A 15,330-nucleotide genomic window follows, 5' to 3' on the forward strand; every position below is an offset into this window, starting at 1 on the left:
TACATAACCCAGGAAAAACCTGATTTATAACGGTGACTGTACTGACAAATGGCATATCCTGATAAAAGTGTAAGTGGTTATATTACACATGGATTTTTTTCTATGTACAGAAAACTTTGGCTCCCACTAAACAGGTTTTGGCTTTCCAGATGCAACTTTTAAGTGGGGTTTAATTTACTCAAGCTTATCCTCCGGAGGCCTGAGCTCTTGTTTGGGGTACATTTATAATTTCCTCTAGCTATTTGGCATTAGTTGGACCTTATAAAGATAAAAACTGAGCATCAAATTTAAACAGACACAGATGGGGACAGTGGGTTTATTTTACAGCATAGCACAGCTCTGTCACCGTTGTTTAAAAACTGTATTTATTGATTAGAAGGAAGTATAAGAGGCAGAAAAGCCAAAATGTAATGTTCCCATAAGAGGATGAAGAGTCTCGATAGGATAAGATGAAATTTTATTAATTATATAGCCAAAAAAATAACTGTGCCGTATGGAGCCCAATTTTGTGTCTGGAAAAGCTTTGATTATACTTTTACCTTTATTACTATCATTATACAAAAGCAAAAATTGTAGAGAGATTCGTAGCAAAAGTACCTTTATTGTGATGAAAAAATAACAGCAGTAACGCTTTCCTGGAAGAGGGATAAAAAGGAGTCATCACCGCTGACTTCGTATACGCTCAAAGGCGAATGTGAATTGATGATTGTTGTGGAAAAACTTTGAGAATCAGTCGAGAATGTTTTGAAAAGTCGGTGACACATGAAAGCTGAAACGGCTCCACATCCTCCTCTGGCATGCTGCTCCCAGTAGTGCTTTCTTGGCTTTTAAAATGTCTTTTCAAAAACAAAAACAAAAAAAGAAAAGCAAAAAAAAAAAGAAAAGAAATGGAGATCACAGGGCGTGATCTATTTGACCAGCTTTGTCTTTCACACAGAACGCACATAAAGCAGCATTATCGCCCACGTTATCATCAGCAGCAAAGCCTAAAAACTGCTAATCCTGAAAAATACCACAAGTATGAAGCGACTTGTAGCGAGACTGAGAAACTGAGAGGCAGACGATCTCCTCCCCTCGTCTACCTGAAGAAGAAATAAAAGCTGCTCCGGCCGCTGTGGTAGCCCAGGTGAGACAGGCTGTGAATGTAAAATGCTGACTTGAGAGTTCTTTGAGCCGTTTGGGTGAAAACACAGCACTGAGGGTGCTGCGATTGTGAATGGGGACACAGAGAAGAGCCAACACGGTCAGTTAAACAGAGTTAAACAGAGGCTACAGATCAACACACAGATAATGTGATCTGCTCAGGCGAGCACGCCCAGAGTCTGCCTGAAAATCTGCTGCGCTCGGCGTCATTGTGTGAGTGATGGGTTGTTGGAGAAGCTTTCAGATTTATCTGAAATATTATCATTGAGCCTCATTCGATGATAGGCCTTTCAGATGCTATGTTATTCGGGTAAATCTAGGTGAAAAGAGAGCAGGCTTTATTGCCGCGTCTCTGGCACGGGATAATATGGATAGCAGTTGGAAGGAGAGCAAGGAATAAGGAGAGGCGAGGCTGTGTTCAACACCTAAACAGGTGATTTTCCGCCACGGTGACTCCTCTCAACACCTTGGCGGGAGGCACAAAATGACAGAGCTGGCCTAGCATTTGTACTGATTGCATGTGTTGGAAGAGATAAACAATGATCATCCAGTTTGTAGAGCCTGCATGTTAACCATTGTGGTTTATTCTTTTCATTCGCTACGAAAAAGGGCGTCTGAGAAGATTTTTGGCAGATCGGGATGCTCCGGTTTAACGCAAGTGTTGAAATAAGCTCACGTCGGTGTGTTTATTTAAAAAAAAAAAACAACTAACAGTTTTAAGGTAAAATTCAAGCCAGCAAATTCAAAGCCTCCATTATATCATGTGACAACATTTTGTCACCTTTAGCCCCCTCTAGCTGCTTCGCTCTCCTGGTTTAATATAGGCAAACTTGCAAGGATACACGGGGATAAACACACACAAAATAAATGTGTCTGGCGGGGAGGAAAAAAAAAGCCTGCAAATTGTTAAAAATGCATCTTTTTCGGTATGAAGGGGGGAGTCTTTAAACTCCGCCGGGCTCTCCGTCGCCTTGTTTGACCATGAGGGTCACCTGGTGCAGCAACCCGTGTAATCTCAGGAATAGAGGGAAAAATAGTGTCCCCGCAAACCGTGGAGAGACCCCTGAAAATAAAATCGTCTGACACGAACAACTGGAGTTTATTCTTGGTTTTTGCTCTTTTCATGTGGCCGTTTTAAACTTAATTGCTTTCCCCCCCCCTTTTCGGGGCCTGCACTAGACAAAAAAAGAGCAAAGATAAATGGACAAGTGGTGGAGGTGCAAGCAAGAAGGGGGGGCAGATTTGTCTACGCTCGGGCTCGGGGATTTGTGCGAAGCGTATTTTCTGCTCATCTGTGAGTCAAGAAAAGAATCAAACGTGCGTTTAACCTAACAGGGAAATTTCAAAGAGAATTGACCTGATGCTGAAAGTGGTTACATACAAACTTTTTACAGGTAGAAACAATCATCTACAAAAATATCGGAAAGTTTTACCCTCAATCATCCAGCCACAGCTGAATCAAAGTGGACCCAGCAGGGTAAATCATCAGTCAATACCACTATTGTTTCTGTATGAGGAGAATGTCCTTTATCTGGAGCAACATGGAAGCTTCCCTCGTCCGTCCTCGCCCCACATCTCTGTCTCCTCCCTGCTCTTTTCCCACTCCGGAGTGAATGTAATCAGCTGTGACATGAGAAAACACGTTCTGTGTCTGTCAGGACTCTGCAAGTCTTCCGCTGACAGTCCTCTGCTGACTCCCCTCCTCCCCCAAAAAAGCCTCTCGCCCACCTCCCTGTCTCCCCTTCCTCACATCTGCTGTGCTTATGAACATCAAAATGCCATTAGGCCCTCCAAAACACCTCTAGTCCCTTGGTTGGCGGGGGCCTCGCACCGTGGTTGTGCACTCTGAGCCCTCCCAGCGCCAAATATTGCTCACCACTGGGCCTCAGCTCCAGCCGTTGTGAAAAATAAACCCCAAAAAGAGCCATTTTTGAGGAGAAATATTGGAACGTGAAAGACAGATAGAACAACTGGGGCAGATAACACCCGGCAAAATACAATAACGCTGCATCCGGTGACAGTCGGGCATTGTAATTGCTTAAGGCAGCGTAGGGATGGTGGTGGCAGCGGGTGTGGACGTGGAGGTGGCCGAGGTGGCACGGCGGGTGCTAATGGAGTGATGTCATATGGAAGACCAGAATGACAGCTAGTTAACTGAGGCGGTTTGGCTGATCAAATAAAATGCATTAACTCCAGGAAATGGATATCGCGGGCGGTCTCAGAAATGGCCATATCTAATGAGGCGAAATGCAAATGAGGGAGGAAAAGAGTCGTGAAAACGTTTAAACTAACTATAAAGGGATGATGGAGTGTCGGACAGTGGCCGTCAATCTCCCCGCTCATTACCTTCATGTGAAATTAACAGCAGCTTTAATCATTACATAAAATCTGCTCCAGCCCATTTGTTGATAATTGTGAGGCACGGCGGTTCAGAGCGGGTTCCTTGTCATTAATCACCGCAGCAGTATATTTCCACTGGTTAGGGGACACTCGAAGAGTAAAAATATAAGTTATACTACAGTCCTCCAACACTATTCCTCTTCCTGGAGAATGATCTATAATATTTAGCTGTTTCCAGATGTATTAAATTTGAAACTACTTGGTGATTAAGTATCTACAGGAAAGTGCTGACCATTTCAGCTCATGATGTGACATATTTGGTGCAGTTATTTCTGTACCATACTAGCGCTGGGCTGGAAATCACAGCCGCGACCAGCGTTGCGGGAAAATATACTGCTGCTCCGGCTATGATTTCTTAAAGTGGGTACCTGGCCACGGGAGAAAATGAAAAATCAAATCATTAGGCGATCCGACTGTGGAGAATCAACAAAGACTCTTTGCAGCCTTTAGATGAGCATTACCTCAAATATTCAATGTTTAATAAAGCATATTTCTTGATTCTTGAGTTGTATTTCCACTGGACTGATTACATCCCATTGCTTTTCGTTTAGGTGGAAATGGCATCTCTTTTCACTCTGCTGTTGTTTGACATATAAATATAGCATTTGAATGACTTTAATATCTTCCTAATCAATGTCCAGTGATCTTTTGATGTCCTCAATTCAATATAGGAAGGGTCATCCATGCCGCAGCTTTATAAACACAATAAAGGTAAATGATTACTCTCCACAGTGGTGTCCAAAAATACGGCCAGTAATGAAGAGAAATGGAGGAGTTTGAGGAGGAGGCCTGTCATGTGTCATTGGCCAACTCTGAGCCCTAAGATTAATCACGAGAGAGGGGCTCTGTGGCTAAGATGTGGTCACTCTTGATCAATAAATCCACCACCCTCCCTCCCCTCCGTCCATGTCTCCTTCGCTCCCCCCCCCCCGCATCCCTCCCCCCCAAAAAAGAAAAAAAAGAAAAAGAAACAAATACAGAGTTGTTGGCATGAGCTAAATCAGCATAAGTGGAGAAGTGAATTGATGAAATATGCCGCCGTATTTGTATTGATTATCTCAGTTTCGACTTCAAAGGTTTCCCCCCACCTTTGAGGAGTTGACTCAAGGAAGTGCACTTTTCTTGGATTCCAGTTGAGTCTATTTACAAAACCCATCAATTGTACATTCCCGCTAATAACGAAAAAGGGCAGGTAGACAGAGGAGGTGGGGGTTGGGGTTGGGAGAAAATGCAAAAAAGCTCCTCAGAGAGTGCAGGTGCAAATGAAAGGAATTTAAACCCACACAGCCCACTTCATATTACAAAAATATACACCAAATCCAGCCTCGGCTTACTACGACTGGAAACACTGCAGAGAAGAATTTCTGATAATATTCTGCAGAGACCACAAATGGGACTTTTGACTTGCTCTATGAGGAGGGTATAATGCAATAACATTGCATTAAAAGGGCCTTTTTACAGCGTGGCAGAGCTGCGCAGCTGTATTCCTCGTGCGAGCCCGGTGCTCTGTTTGCGGTCACTAATGGGCATCAGAAATTACAGGCAGTGGAATCGCGCCCCGCGGGGGGACTGGCCTCCTCAGCAGAGCGGAGCACTTAGACGGTGTCTGGGAGGCTGCTGGAGGAGAAAGGGGGGAACTCAATGTCACAGCCCTGCCTCATAATTAAAGAAACCCTATTCCTTTTCCACTGTTAGGTGAGCCCTAGCTCGGTGCTCCATCTGAGGGCTCCCCTGTGGGCGTCTAATGCGTGTTGCCCCCAGTGTCCATGTGGGCTGATCAGGGAGCTGTGCCTTTCTGCTGGGTGTCTGAACTGCAAGCCCTCTGCCCACCTCGAGAGTAATGGGGCCAGGCTTAGAAGGATTGCAGATTTAAAAAAAGAAAAAAAAGAAAAAGTGACGGAAATATCAACTTGGCGAGCTCTGAAAACTCAACAAAACCAGAAAAGCCAAAAAGTAAGTGCAAGGTGCAATGTGGGTGCAGTTTTAAAAGTGAAAGTGCCCTCACAGTTTTCCAGAGGATCCTTGCGAAATATGATAAATTTAACTTTCGCCTTATTTAGAAATTCAAGGCTCATCGTCGCTCCTTAAGTCTCTAGATTTTCTCCCTGCCTAATCCCTCATTTGAAGTAAATAAAAGTAGTAGAGCTGTCATGGTCAGGTTGTTTTCCTCATCTAGCTCCCATGCTTTATAATTATTCATATGAAATGTGGTGCTGTTGATGGGCAACAGTCTTATTTTCTGCTTCAGTCAACAGTGCACATTTGTATTTCTAAATTGTGGCGCGCTTGTTATGTAAGGCAATTTTCTGCCTTCTTAAGAGCCGGATCTCCTGTGCATTAATAAGAGGCTAGGCTGAGCTGCTGGAGAGCCGAGGGCCCGCTCATGCTCTAAAACCACGCAGCTACCAGCAGCCATTTAAACACACAGCCTGCCATCATATACCGCGAGTATATATTTAAAAGTTTTATTTGAAATCTGGGGATTTAAAGCAGGTGTTATTGCGGATAATGCCAGGACGTGAGGACACTTTAAAGCTTCTACATGAAAGTAAAATTATAAGAGAAGAACGCCCAACTTTTATTCTCATGCATAAATATTTTTAAATGGTCTTTTTAATTGTCATTTCCATTAATTGTATCTTCCTCGCCAAAACTGGCAGAAAAAAGACACTCAAAACACTTTTTACTGGAAGAAATCATTTCAAATAATGTGTTTTTGTAATTCTTTTTATTTCAACATTTAAGAGCGACTTTTCCCTTTTAATGTAAACGCTGCCCAGCGTGCGCCACTGGGCCCACATTTAAGCATGTCATTTTAATTTTGATTTAATATCCTGCAGAATGACGGCGGCTCCCTCTTTGCTAAATTCAATGAGCACGGAGCTGATCTGGAAAATCAATTAATCGATGTGCAAGACTCATTTAATACACATGATAATATAATGGGAAAAATGTCCCCCCCCCCTACAAAAAAAAAAAGGGAGACATTTGGAGCAAATTGGACAGTGGTGATTTTAACAGTGGTTGACATAAGTAAAAGTGCACTGCAGTGGAAAACAGTGACATGAGTGTCTGAAGGGGCCTCAGCTGGAGACAAAAGCAGCAGTGATGGGCCCGAGATTTGAGGAGGATGGTGGAGTGAGCAGGAATGGGGAGGAAAAGGAGGAGGAGGAGGAATGGGAGGATGGCAAGGAGGTGAGGAAAGATGGAGAGTGCAGACAGCCAGGCCTCTGAAAGGCCGTTGTGGTTGGCAGCGGCTGACCTTGGTGACGATGGGTTTTCACCAGAGGCTTCTAATGAAGGCTGATTGCCAGGGAATAGTGAGGGAGCCAAAGGGGTGGAGAGGAGAGCGTGGAGGGGGGAGAGAGAGAGGAGAGGGAGAGAGAAAAGGATTGAGGAGAGACTCAGGTAATTGCAGCACTTGTGGGTTGAGGCCCTGCAGTCTTGTGATGTCGGGGTGCAGTGGGGAAGAAGAGAGATGTCTGTGGACGCTTTGGTGGTAAATTGTGGAGCACAGGGATAGGAGGCAGGCCCCTAGGCTGTAATTACCCCTATGAGTGTGTGGATGGAGAGTGGACAGGCCCAGTGTGGGGCTCTGACAGCGATCAAGGAGACGACTACGAAGGGGAGAGAGACAGACGGCGGGAGTCTGACGGAGGAGGAAGACAGGACGCCTCCACCTCCGCCAGGCCCCCCGAAAACCAGCCAGCCAGACACTGGACCAAGGTCAGAAGCTATTAGTGAACACACAACACGCTGGTGACAAGACAGCCATGACAAGAACAGCAGCACTGTAAAGGGTGCAGTTTCTGGATGGAGGAAGACATAATGTAGAAGGGGGAAAAAAGGGGCAATAAAAAGCAACTAATTAGATTAGAGGCACAAAGAGACGGATGCCGGGCCTCCGCTGGATGGCGCAGCAGGGTCAGGAGGGTCCGGGCAGACGAACTGGAATAAGACATTTGATAGGCTGGCCTAAGCTTCCCGCTGCCATGGATCAGTATGTACTGCCTCTCCTTTCCCCTGCCTGGGCTGATGTAACTCACTGGAGTGGCAAATTACACCAGACCTACAGCTGTAGCCCGACATTATGATTAATTTGATCAGTAATTTCTCCTGTTTTTCATTTTAATCGCCGAGACCATTCTGCTGTGGCAGGTCTTTCAGATCTAATTAAGATCAATTCCGGTGTAACAGACTTGGCGCGCCTTTACCCCGTCAAATCCCTGAGCTCTCCGGGCGTGGAGAAAACCCGCAGCTCTAATCAATCAACTTCCAGCAAAATCCAGCGGGCTCCCACAATCAGCCCATTAACGCACTTAAGCAAATTTCATAATCTTCCTCTGTCTATTTGTCATCACTGTGGTGGCTATTTCAGGCAGCTCCAGGCTGCCTCTGACTGCACTCTGCATGTTGGGGAGCTGCAGACAGAGTGTGTGAAAGGTGTAGGAAGGTAAATTCTCCCTTCATTTAACCACATTAGCTTCACTAATATAAGTTTAAAACACCGACTCGAGGGGGTTCGGTCTGCTGCCGTACGATTTGTAGTCTAATACGAGTATTAATGAGCTAATTAATGAAATTTGACTCACAAATTAAAAAATGCCAAACCCTCAAAAACACCAGGGATGTAATGAAGGCTTAGGATTTCTTCTCTGTGAGTTTACAAAGAATATCACACACCTCCCATGAGAAGAGAATTACAATGGGACATTAATTGGAACATAATGAGTGTTTGTCTCTCTGCGGCGCTGTGCAGTCTTTTCTGCAAATAGTTGAATGGCTGAGTGATTCTACTTGTTTGAATAATGACGGTAGGAAATAGGGGTGTTATCTGCAAAATGCTCATTGTATTATGGTAATTATGACTCCACTTTACTGCACACACTGGTTCCTCTGGGTAAAACACAGAAACACCAGAAATGCCCTTCTGTGCTGTTCATTAAAACATACAAAAGCACGATCGGGGTGACGGTGCTCACGTGCGCACGAGAAAGTCTCCACTCGGGGAAGTGCTTTGAATTTAAAAACTTCTGTAAATGAACCAGAGACGTGGGACTGAAAATCCAATCACTGACCCAAGCGGCGGAGGGAGGCGGAGCTGCTGTTTAAATCCTATTGCAGCCATGAGAGGGTGCTGAGGCCGCGGCCTGTCCTTCAGAGAGCCCCTCCCTGTGTAACTCACCCCTTGAAAATCCCAGCAATGACCCAGAGAAACTAAACCTTTTATGGCCATTTTGCTTCTTCTTCTTCTTCTACACACACACACACACACACACACACACACACACACACACACACACACACACACACACACACACTAATCCTATTTGATGAGGCAATATCTTAATGATACCCGATGTGGCCCCTCTGGCCCCCTCAAAGAAGGTCTGTCCTCAGCCATCGTAATCAGCAACCCTGCTTCCTTCACAGAAACACCACCTCGATAAAGCTCGGGAACTCAGACACGCAGTGAGCTTGTTTTGAAATAACAATGGTTCTGCTGCTTTTGTTTAGATTCTTGGAAATTTAACCAAGTGGTGGTTTCCTAGCATATTAAAGCTTAAGAGAGTATCTGTTACTTAAGGTGTTTACACACTGTCTGATGCAAGCTTAATGTGTGGATCTGTATGTTGGTCAGGAGCTCTTGTATCCACAGTCAGACCGGACAGCCTGTTTGGCGCGATGTAGCGGCCAGCCTTTGGAGCCCATTAAATCCAGAGGCTGTTTTTCCTGCTGAGTCTCACTAGGCCGTGACAGGGCCGGAGAGGGCTGCGAGGGGAAACAAATAGCCCAACTCATCCTGGCCATAAAGAAGCTTGCACCACAACCCAATAAGGGTCTGACGCTGATGAATGTGACCAGGGACAGAAAGGCGACCCTGGCCAGTCTCCACCAGAAATGAAACCACAGGGATATAAAATAGGTTATTATCGTCACACAGTGACAGGCAGACGGACAGAAGGGCAGAGATGGATGGACAGACAAAGTGACTAAAAAGGAGGTTGAGTGGGAAGAGCAGCAAAGATTAAAGGACTGATTACGACTGGAAAGCCTAAGGATAGATAACCTCAGAATCCCTCCTCGATCTGCAGCAGCAGGATACGATTAATGCGTCTCGCCTGGCTGTGAGGTTGGATGTGCTCAAGTGCGTCAAGGCTTCAATAAAAACATGCATATTCTAATAGGTCCACATGGACACCACTTGATAAAGATCATCTGCAGACAAACAATCGAGCGCAGAGTATACAGCTGCTGGTAAAGGCCACAATGATGCGATTCCCATCCACATGTCAGCTCATGAAGCACTTTTCTTTTTAAAAAGAAACACTTCTTGGCCTTACTGCAAGATCAGTGAGCAGAGCTATTGTTACTATGGTTGACGTAGATAATCTGTATTAATAAAAAGAACAAATTAATGGGCAACGGCAGTGACATGATGATAAATACGTTTTAACTCTGTTCTGATGTAATTTAAAATAGCCTTTAAATATTTACATTCTAAACCAAAACAGAACTAATAAAGACCAAAAATGAAACCTCAATCCACGTAAATATAAGAGTACTGATGTAGGTGAACAGGTTGGATTAAAACCAATCAGAAGTGCCAAATCCTCTTTAGATCTACCCTCACTCATACCAGTTGGCAACCCCCTGGCAACCTCTAGAGACAAGGACAAATGTATATTCCCTGAATGGTTGGCAAGTGGTTGCTGTTGCTGGAATAGATAGATCTCAAAGTGTGCGGCACCAAAAACCTCCTTATGATTGTTTTGGTTACTAGAAGATTGATGTAGTTTGCAAGGAAGATGCCAACTTGCCAACTTCGCCTTCAAAGTAAAAGCTCGGTTTTTTAAAACATGCTAGTTTAAGTGGTTTTCCATTTCCAGTTTGTTAGAGAGACTTTGCAGACAAGTCATCATCTTACATGTGAATCTGCTAGCAGCCAAAGCAATCACAAGGAGGATTTTGGTGCTGCACCTTCTTTGCGATTTATTTAATCTAACGACACCAACCACTCGCCTATGTCTTTGACACTGCATATGTCTTTAAGACCGATTTTGCCTAGTGACACCAAGTGGCCTCCACCAATCACTCATTAACTTGTCAGGGAGTACACATTTTTTACGTATCTGGGGCTTAGCAATTAATTTTCCAGCAACCTCCAGCCAAAAATCCAAATAGAGTGTGCTGAATTAGAAGTTGTTTTAGAGAGAGGAGAAGCTGGACCTGTGCTTATCTACAAATACATGTTAGTTTGTGGACTCACGGGCAAAGGCATGGGTGGAGTGACGGGTGACGGGAGGCTGCGGGCTGGAGACTGGTTGGGTCGGTGCGGCGGGGACTGCTGCGGCTGCCCGGAGGTGGAGGAGCAGGTGGAGGCTGGAGACGGGACGGAGGTCTGCTGCTGCTGCTGGCTGGGTGGGGTCATGTGATGCTGGGATGACAGCTGGTTCTGGTTATGGGAGTGAGACTGTTGGTGATGGTGGTGCTGCTGTTGCTGCTGCTGATGTTGCTGTTGCTGCTGCTGCTGTTGTTGCTGCTGCTGCTGGTGGTGCTGCTGCATCTGTTGGAGCTGCTGCAGGTGCTGGAGCTGGGAGTTCAGTGATGAGGTAGCTGTTGATGAAAGGACAGGAGTTTGATTCTTCGTAGTGTCTGAGCCACACGCTGCAGAAGTGTTTCAGCACATAAACAAGAGGCCTTCATTATCTGAAGAATATTTTCACACCAAAGACAGAAACACATGCACACATAGAGTGTGGGATGCATAGGGTAAACAGTGAAAGACAGATGTAAATTGCATGGAGCCACAACAAGGTCCTCCTGGGTTTTTAGCCTGCATGATGGAGTCACTGAATTCAATTTAGCTAGTTGGAGGACAAAGCTATCAAGCCTGACTGATATAATTGCTCTCCGGAGCCAAAAGTCGTCATTGTCACTCGGAGAAAGAAAGAATCTTTGGTTTAATGGCTCAAAATCTCATAAGAAAGAGACATCCATCTTCTCTGTAAGAGTTCAGAAATAAACCCATTAACTAATTGGATCCAATAATAGCGTGCCATTAGAAAGTAATTCCAACATTTAAATGCTTATAAATTTTTATGCTGTTTAAAAAAAAAATCAGTTAACACTCAAGCTGCAGCCACACCAGACATGCAGATACTACCAAGTACCCAGAGAGCACACCTGACATAAAACAAATGTAAAAACATGTTGGTGTGACCGCTGTGCAGTTCACTCCAAACACCCGAATACACAACTTGGTGGATCTTCTGTCATTTCACACACACAAACACACACTTTATGTTTGAATGTCAGACGAAAGCCACAGCACAACACAGACAACGAATGATTTCTACTAAAGGAATCAACCGTAACACCATATGTGCGAAATGGGCTAAAAACAACAACATCTAAGCTGACCTTCACACCCTAAACAGAAGAAAGGACAAACTGAGTTTACACACAGATGTGATGGATAGAAGAGACTTTTTAAAACCGGTGTATGTCTTAACATGTTGACAGTTCAACCGCTTAAAAACAACTTTACATATCAGAACATATCATTGCTACGCTTGACTTCCAGCAGACTGCTGTGGACTGCTCGGTGATGCTACACAGCCTTAGACAGAAAAGAAAAGAGTGAAATCAACATTTGACTGTTTCTGTGCTGCAAAAGATAATTTGGGTTTAGTGGAGACAGGACTGATCTGTATGGAGATATTTCATCTAGCTTTTTACAGTGTAGTGCACAATAAAAAGACATTTCTGCCCTATGTAATTGTTTCCACAGTTAAAGTTACTTTCAGCTGCTCACTTACGCTCCGTTTGCAGACCCCCCATTCATCTCACCTGAGACGCCTTTGTTCTCTGGCCCTGGAGGCCGCAAACGCCGACGCAGAGGGAGAAGATCTGGCGTTCTGGTTCGACTGAGACGGCGCACTTACAGACCACCGTTACCCAGTTTATTACTGGCTAATATGCAGTCTCTGGAGAACAAGCTGTGCGAGCTTCGGGCACGGATCTCATTCCAGCGAGAGATGCGGGACTGCTGCGTGATCTGCCTCACAGAAACTTGGCTATCGGACAAAGTACCGGACTCCGCAATACAACTGCCGGGGTTCTCTGTGCACCGCGCGGACAGGTCACAGGATCTTACTGGGAAAAGCAGAGGCGGTGGTGTGTGTTTCATGATCAACAACAGCTGGTGTGATTATGCGAACGTGCACCCGGTCAAATCCTTCTGCTCACCGGACCTGGAGTACCTGATGATTAAGTGCCGGTGTTCCAGATCTACTGGCGTTTAGATCAACTGGCGTTGGTCGAACAGATGTGTGGCAGACTTGCGTTTCAGGAGCTGCTACCGACAAACCAGCAAAAAAACGCCAAATGTGTCACCTGTGACACTTGTGAGGTTGTCTCAAACACACTCCGTCAGTCTTGATGCTGTTGAACAACAAAATGTTTAAAAATGTGGCGAGTTCACCTGGTGATATCCTCATGCGCGACGCGATCGCGAAAACAGCAAACAAGTAACACCACGCCGTTGTTGTTCACAGGACACAAAGAGTAAACGATCGGGAGACTCTTGTCGTCGTTATCGTTCCCCTCGCACGGTTTATTTCTCCGAATTCAGCGTTTTTGCTTCACAACTACAGCGTGCTGTTTACTTTGTGCACTAACATGGAGTCGAGTCAACCAGCGCCACCTCTGGCCAAGTGCCACAGCCTACAGCCAGATCAACCTGTGACACACATCTGCACCACGTTTGAATTCGTGTCATGCACATTTGTACCTTTCAATTGTGTCTGTTTGTGCGTCATGCAAATAAACCTTTGAAAAGAATGAAATGATATCATATATTTATTATCAGCCTACATTTGTACAAAATGCCAAATGACATACACATAAGAATCACCATCCTGATATCAATACTTTTGCCCATACGAAAAATGTCGTGAACACACTAATATTTCACCAGTGTTGTAACATCACATGTCGTTAGCGTAGTCTGTCTGTGTCTGCCCTCTGCAAACAAACATGTTAGAGTTGGTTGTGATATACAGTCTGCATAAGTGTGGTCAATCTAATAAACATTTGTAAGGAGATGGCAGTTACTGTGAATGTACAGCAGGTGATTAGTAATAAACAGCCAGACAATGACTCTGACAATCTCATTCAATCTTGCAGGTTGCACCTTCTGTGGAAAGTGGTACCACACGGTGTGTGTGGACTTCCCTTGTGCAGAAGGCGACTACAAATGTTGTGGGTGCTAAATAAACAGAAAAAAGTGATCCCTGTTGTCTTTGCTTACTGATTGTTTTTAGTGTTGACAATCCACATTGCTGGCATTGCATCTTTCAACATGTTTGTGGGCAGATTTGGATGTACCAGGGGTAAGTGCAGCCACTCAGCCTCTACTCACTGTGATCATAGCAGCAGGTGCAGATGTGTCACAAGTTAATCTAGTAGTGGGCTATGGTCATGTGTTAGTGGTGGGAACAGTCATATCCACTCACTCTCACTGGCTGTTTATTACTAATCACTGTGTAACTGCTGTGAATTCACAGTAACTGCCGTCTCCTTACAAATGTTCATTAGATTAACCACACTTATACAGACTGTATATAACTCCAGCCATGTTGATGAATTGCCTATATTGGCTGGAAATATTCATTTTCAGGGAAAAGACACAGACAGACTATGCTAGCGACATGTGATGTTACAACACTAATGAAATATTGATGTGTCATATTTGTCCAAGGCGTATTTCATTGTTATGGAAAAAGAGAATATCAAAATCATGATGACCAATTGGAGTGGTGATTTCTATGACTTTGTGTATATAATTTGGAATTTTGTACAAATGTAGGCCAATAAGGAATATATGATATCATTTCATTCTTTTCAAAGGTTTATTTGCATGACGCACAAACAGACACAATTGAAAGGTACAAATGTGCATGACACGAATTCAAACGTGGTGCAGATGTGTGTCACAGGTTGATCTGGCTGTAGGCTGTGGCACTTGGCCAGAGGTGGCGCTGGTTGACTCGACTCCATGTTAGTGCACAAAGTAAACAGCACGCTGTAGTTGTGAAGCAAAAACGCTGAATTCGGAGAAATAAACCGTGCGAGGGGAACGATAACGACGACAAGAGTCTCCCGATCGTTTACTCTTTGTGTCCTGTGAACAACAACGGCGTGGTGTTACTTGTTTGCTGTTTTCGCGATCGCGTCGCGCATGAGGATATCACCAGGTAAACTCGCCACATTTTTAAGCATTTTGTTGTTCAACAGCATCAAGACTGACGGAGTGTGTTTGAGACAACCTCACAAATGTCACAGATGACACATTTGGCGTTTTTTTGCTGGTTTGTCGGTAGCAGCTCCTGAAACGCAAGACTGACACACATCTGTTCGACCAACGCCAGTTGATCTAAACGCCAGTAGATCTGGAACACCGGCCATTCTGGCTACCGAGGGAATTTACAGCAGTGATTATTACGGCTGTTTACATTCCCCCACAAGCCGACACTGACCGTGCACTCAGGGAACTGTACAGCGCGATCAGCAGCGAGGAAACCGCACACCCAGAGGCAGCGTTTATCACAGCCGGAGACTTTAATAAGGGAAACCTGAAGAAAGTCTCACCAAAACTCCATCAACACATCCTTTTCAACACACGTGGAAACCGGCAACTCGACCACTGTTACACCTCTTTCCGGGATGCGTACAAAGCCCTCCCCCGCGCCCCATTCGGCCAATCAGATCACTGCTCCATCC

General features: G+C 44.8%; 1 protein-coding gene across 4 annotated transcripts in view; it reads right to left on the bottom strand.

Moving 5' to 3' along the window:
* Positions 1 to 15,330, bottom strand: part of pou6f2 (POU class 6 homeobox 2) — a 92,110-nt gene that overhangs the window by 23,077 nt on the left and 53,703 nt on the right. For all 4 annotated transcript variants that reach the window (XM_080865572.1, XM_080865573.1, XM_080865574.1 and 1 more), the window contains exon 5: positions 10,814 to 11,160. In XM_080865572.1, coding sequence (XP_080721698.1) covers positions 10,814 to 11,160 — 347 coding nt within the window. The remainder of the gene's footprint in view (positions 1 to 10,813; positions 11,161 to 15,330) is intronic.

This window comes from Rhamphochromis sp. 'chilingali' (assembly GCF_963969265.1).
Source record: "Rhamphochromis sp. 'chilingali' genome assembly, chromosome: 18".
NCBI classification, from domain to species: domain Eukaryota; kingdom Metazoa; phylum Chordata; class Actinopteri; order Cichliformes; family Cichlidae; genus Rhamphochromis; species Rhamphochromis sp. 'chilingali'.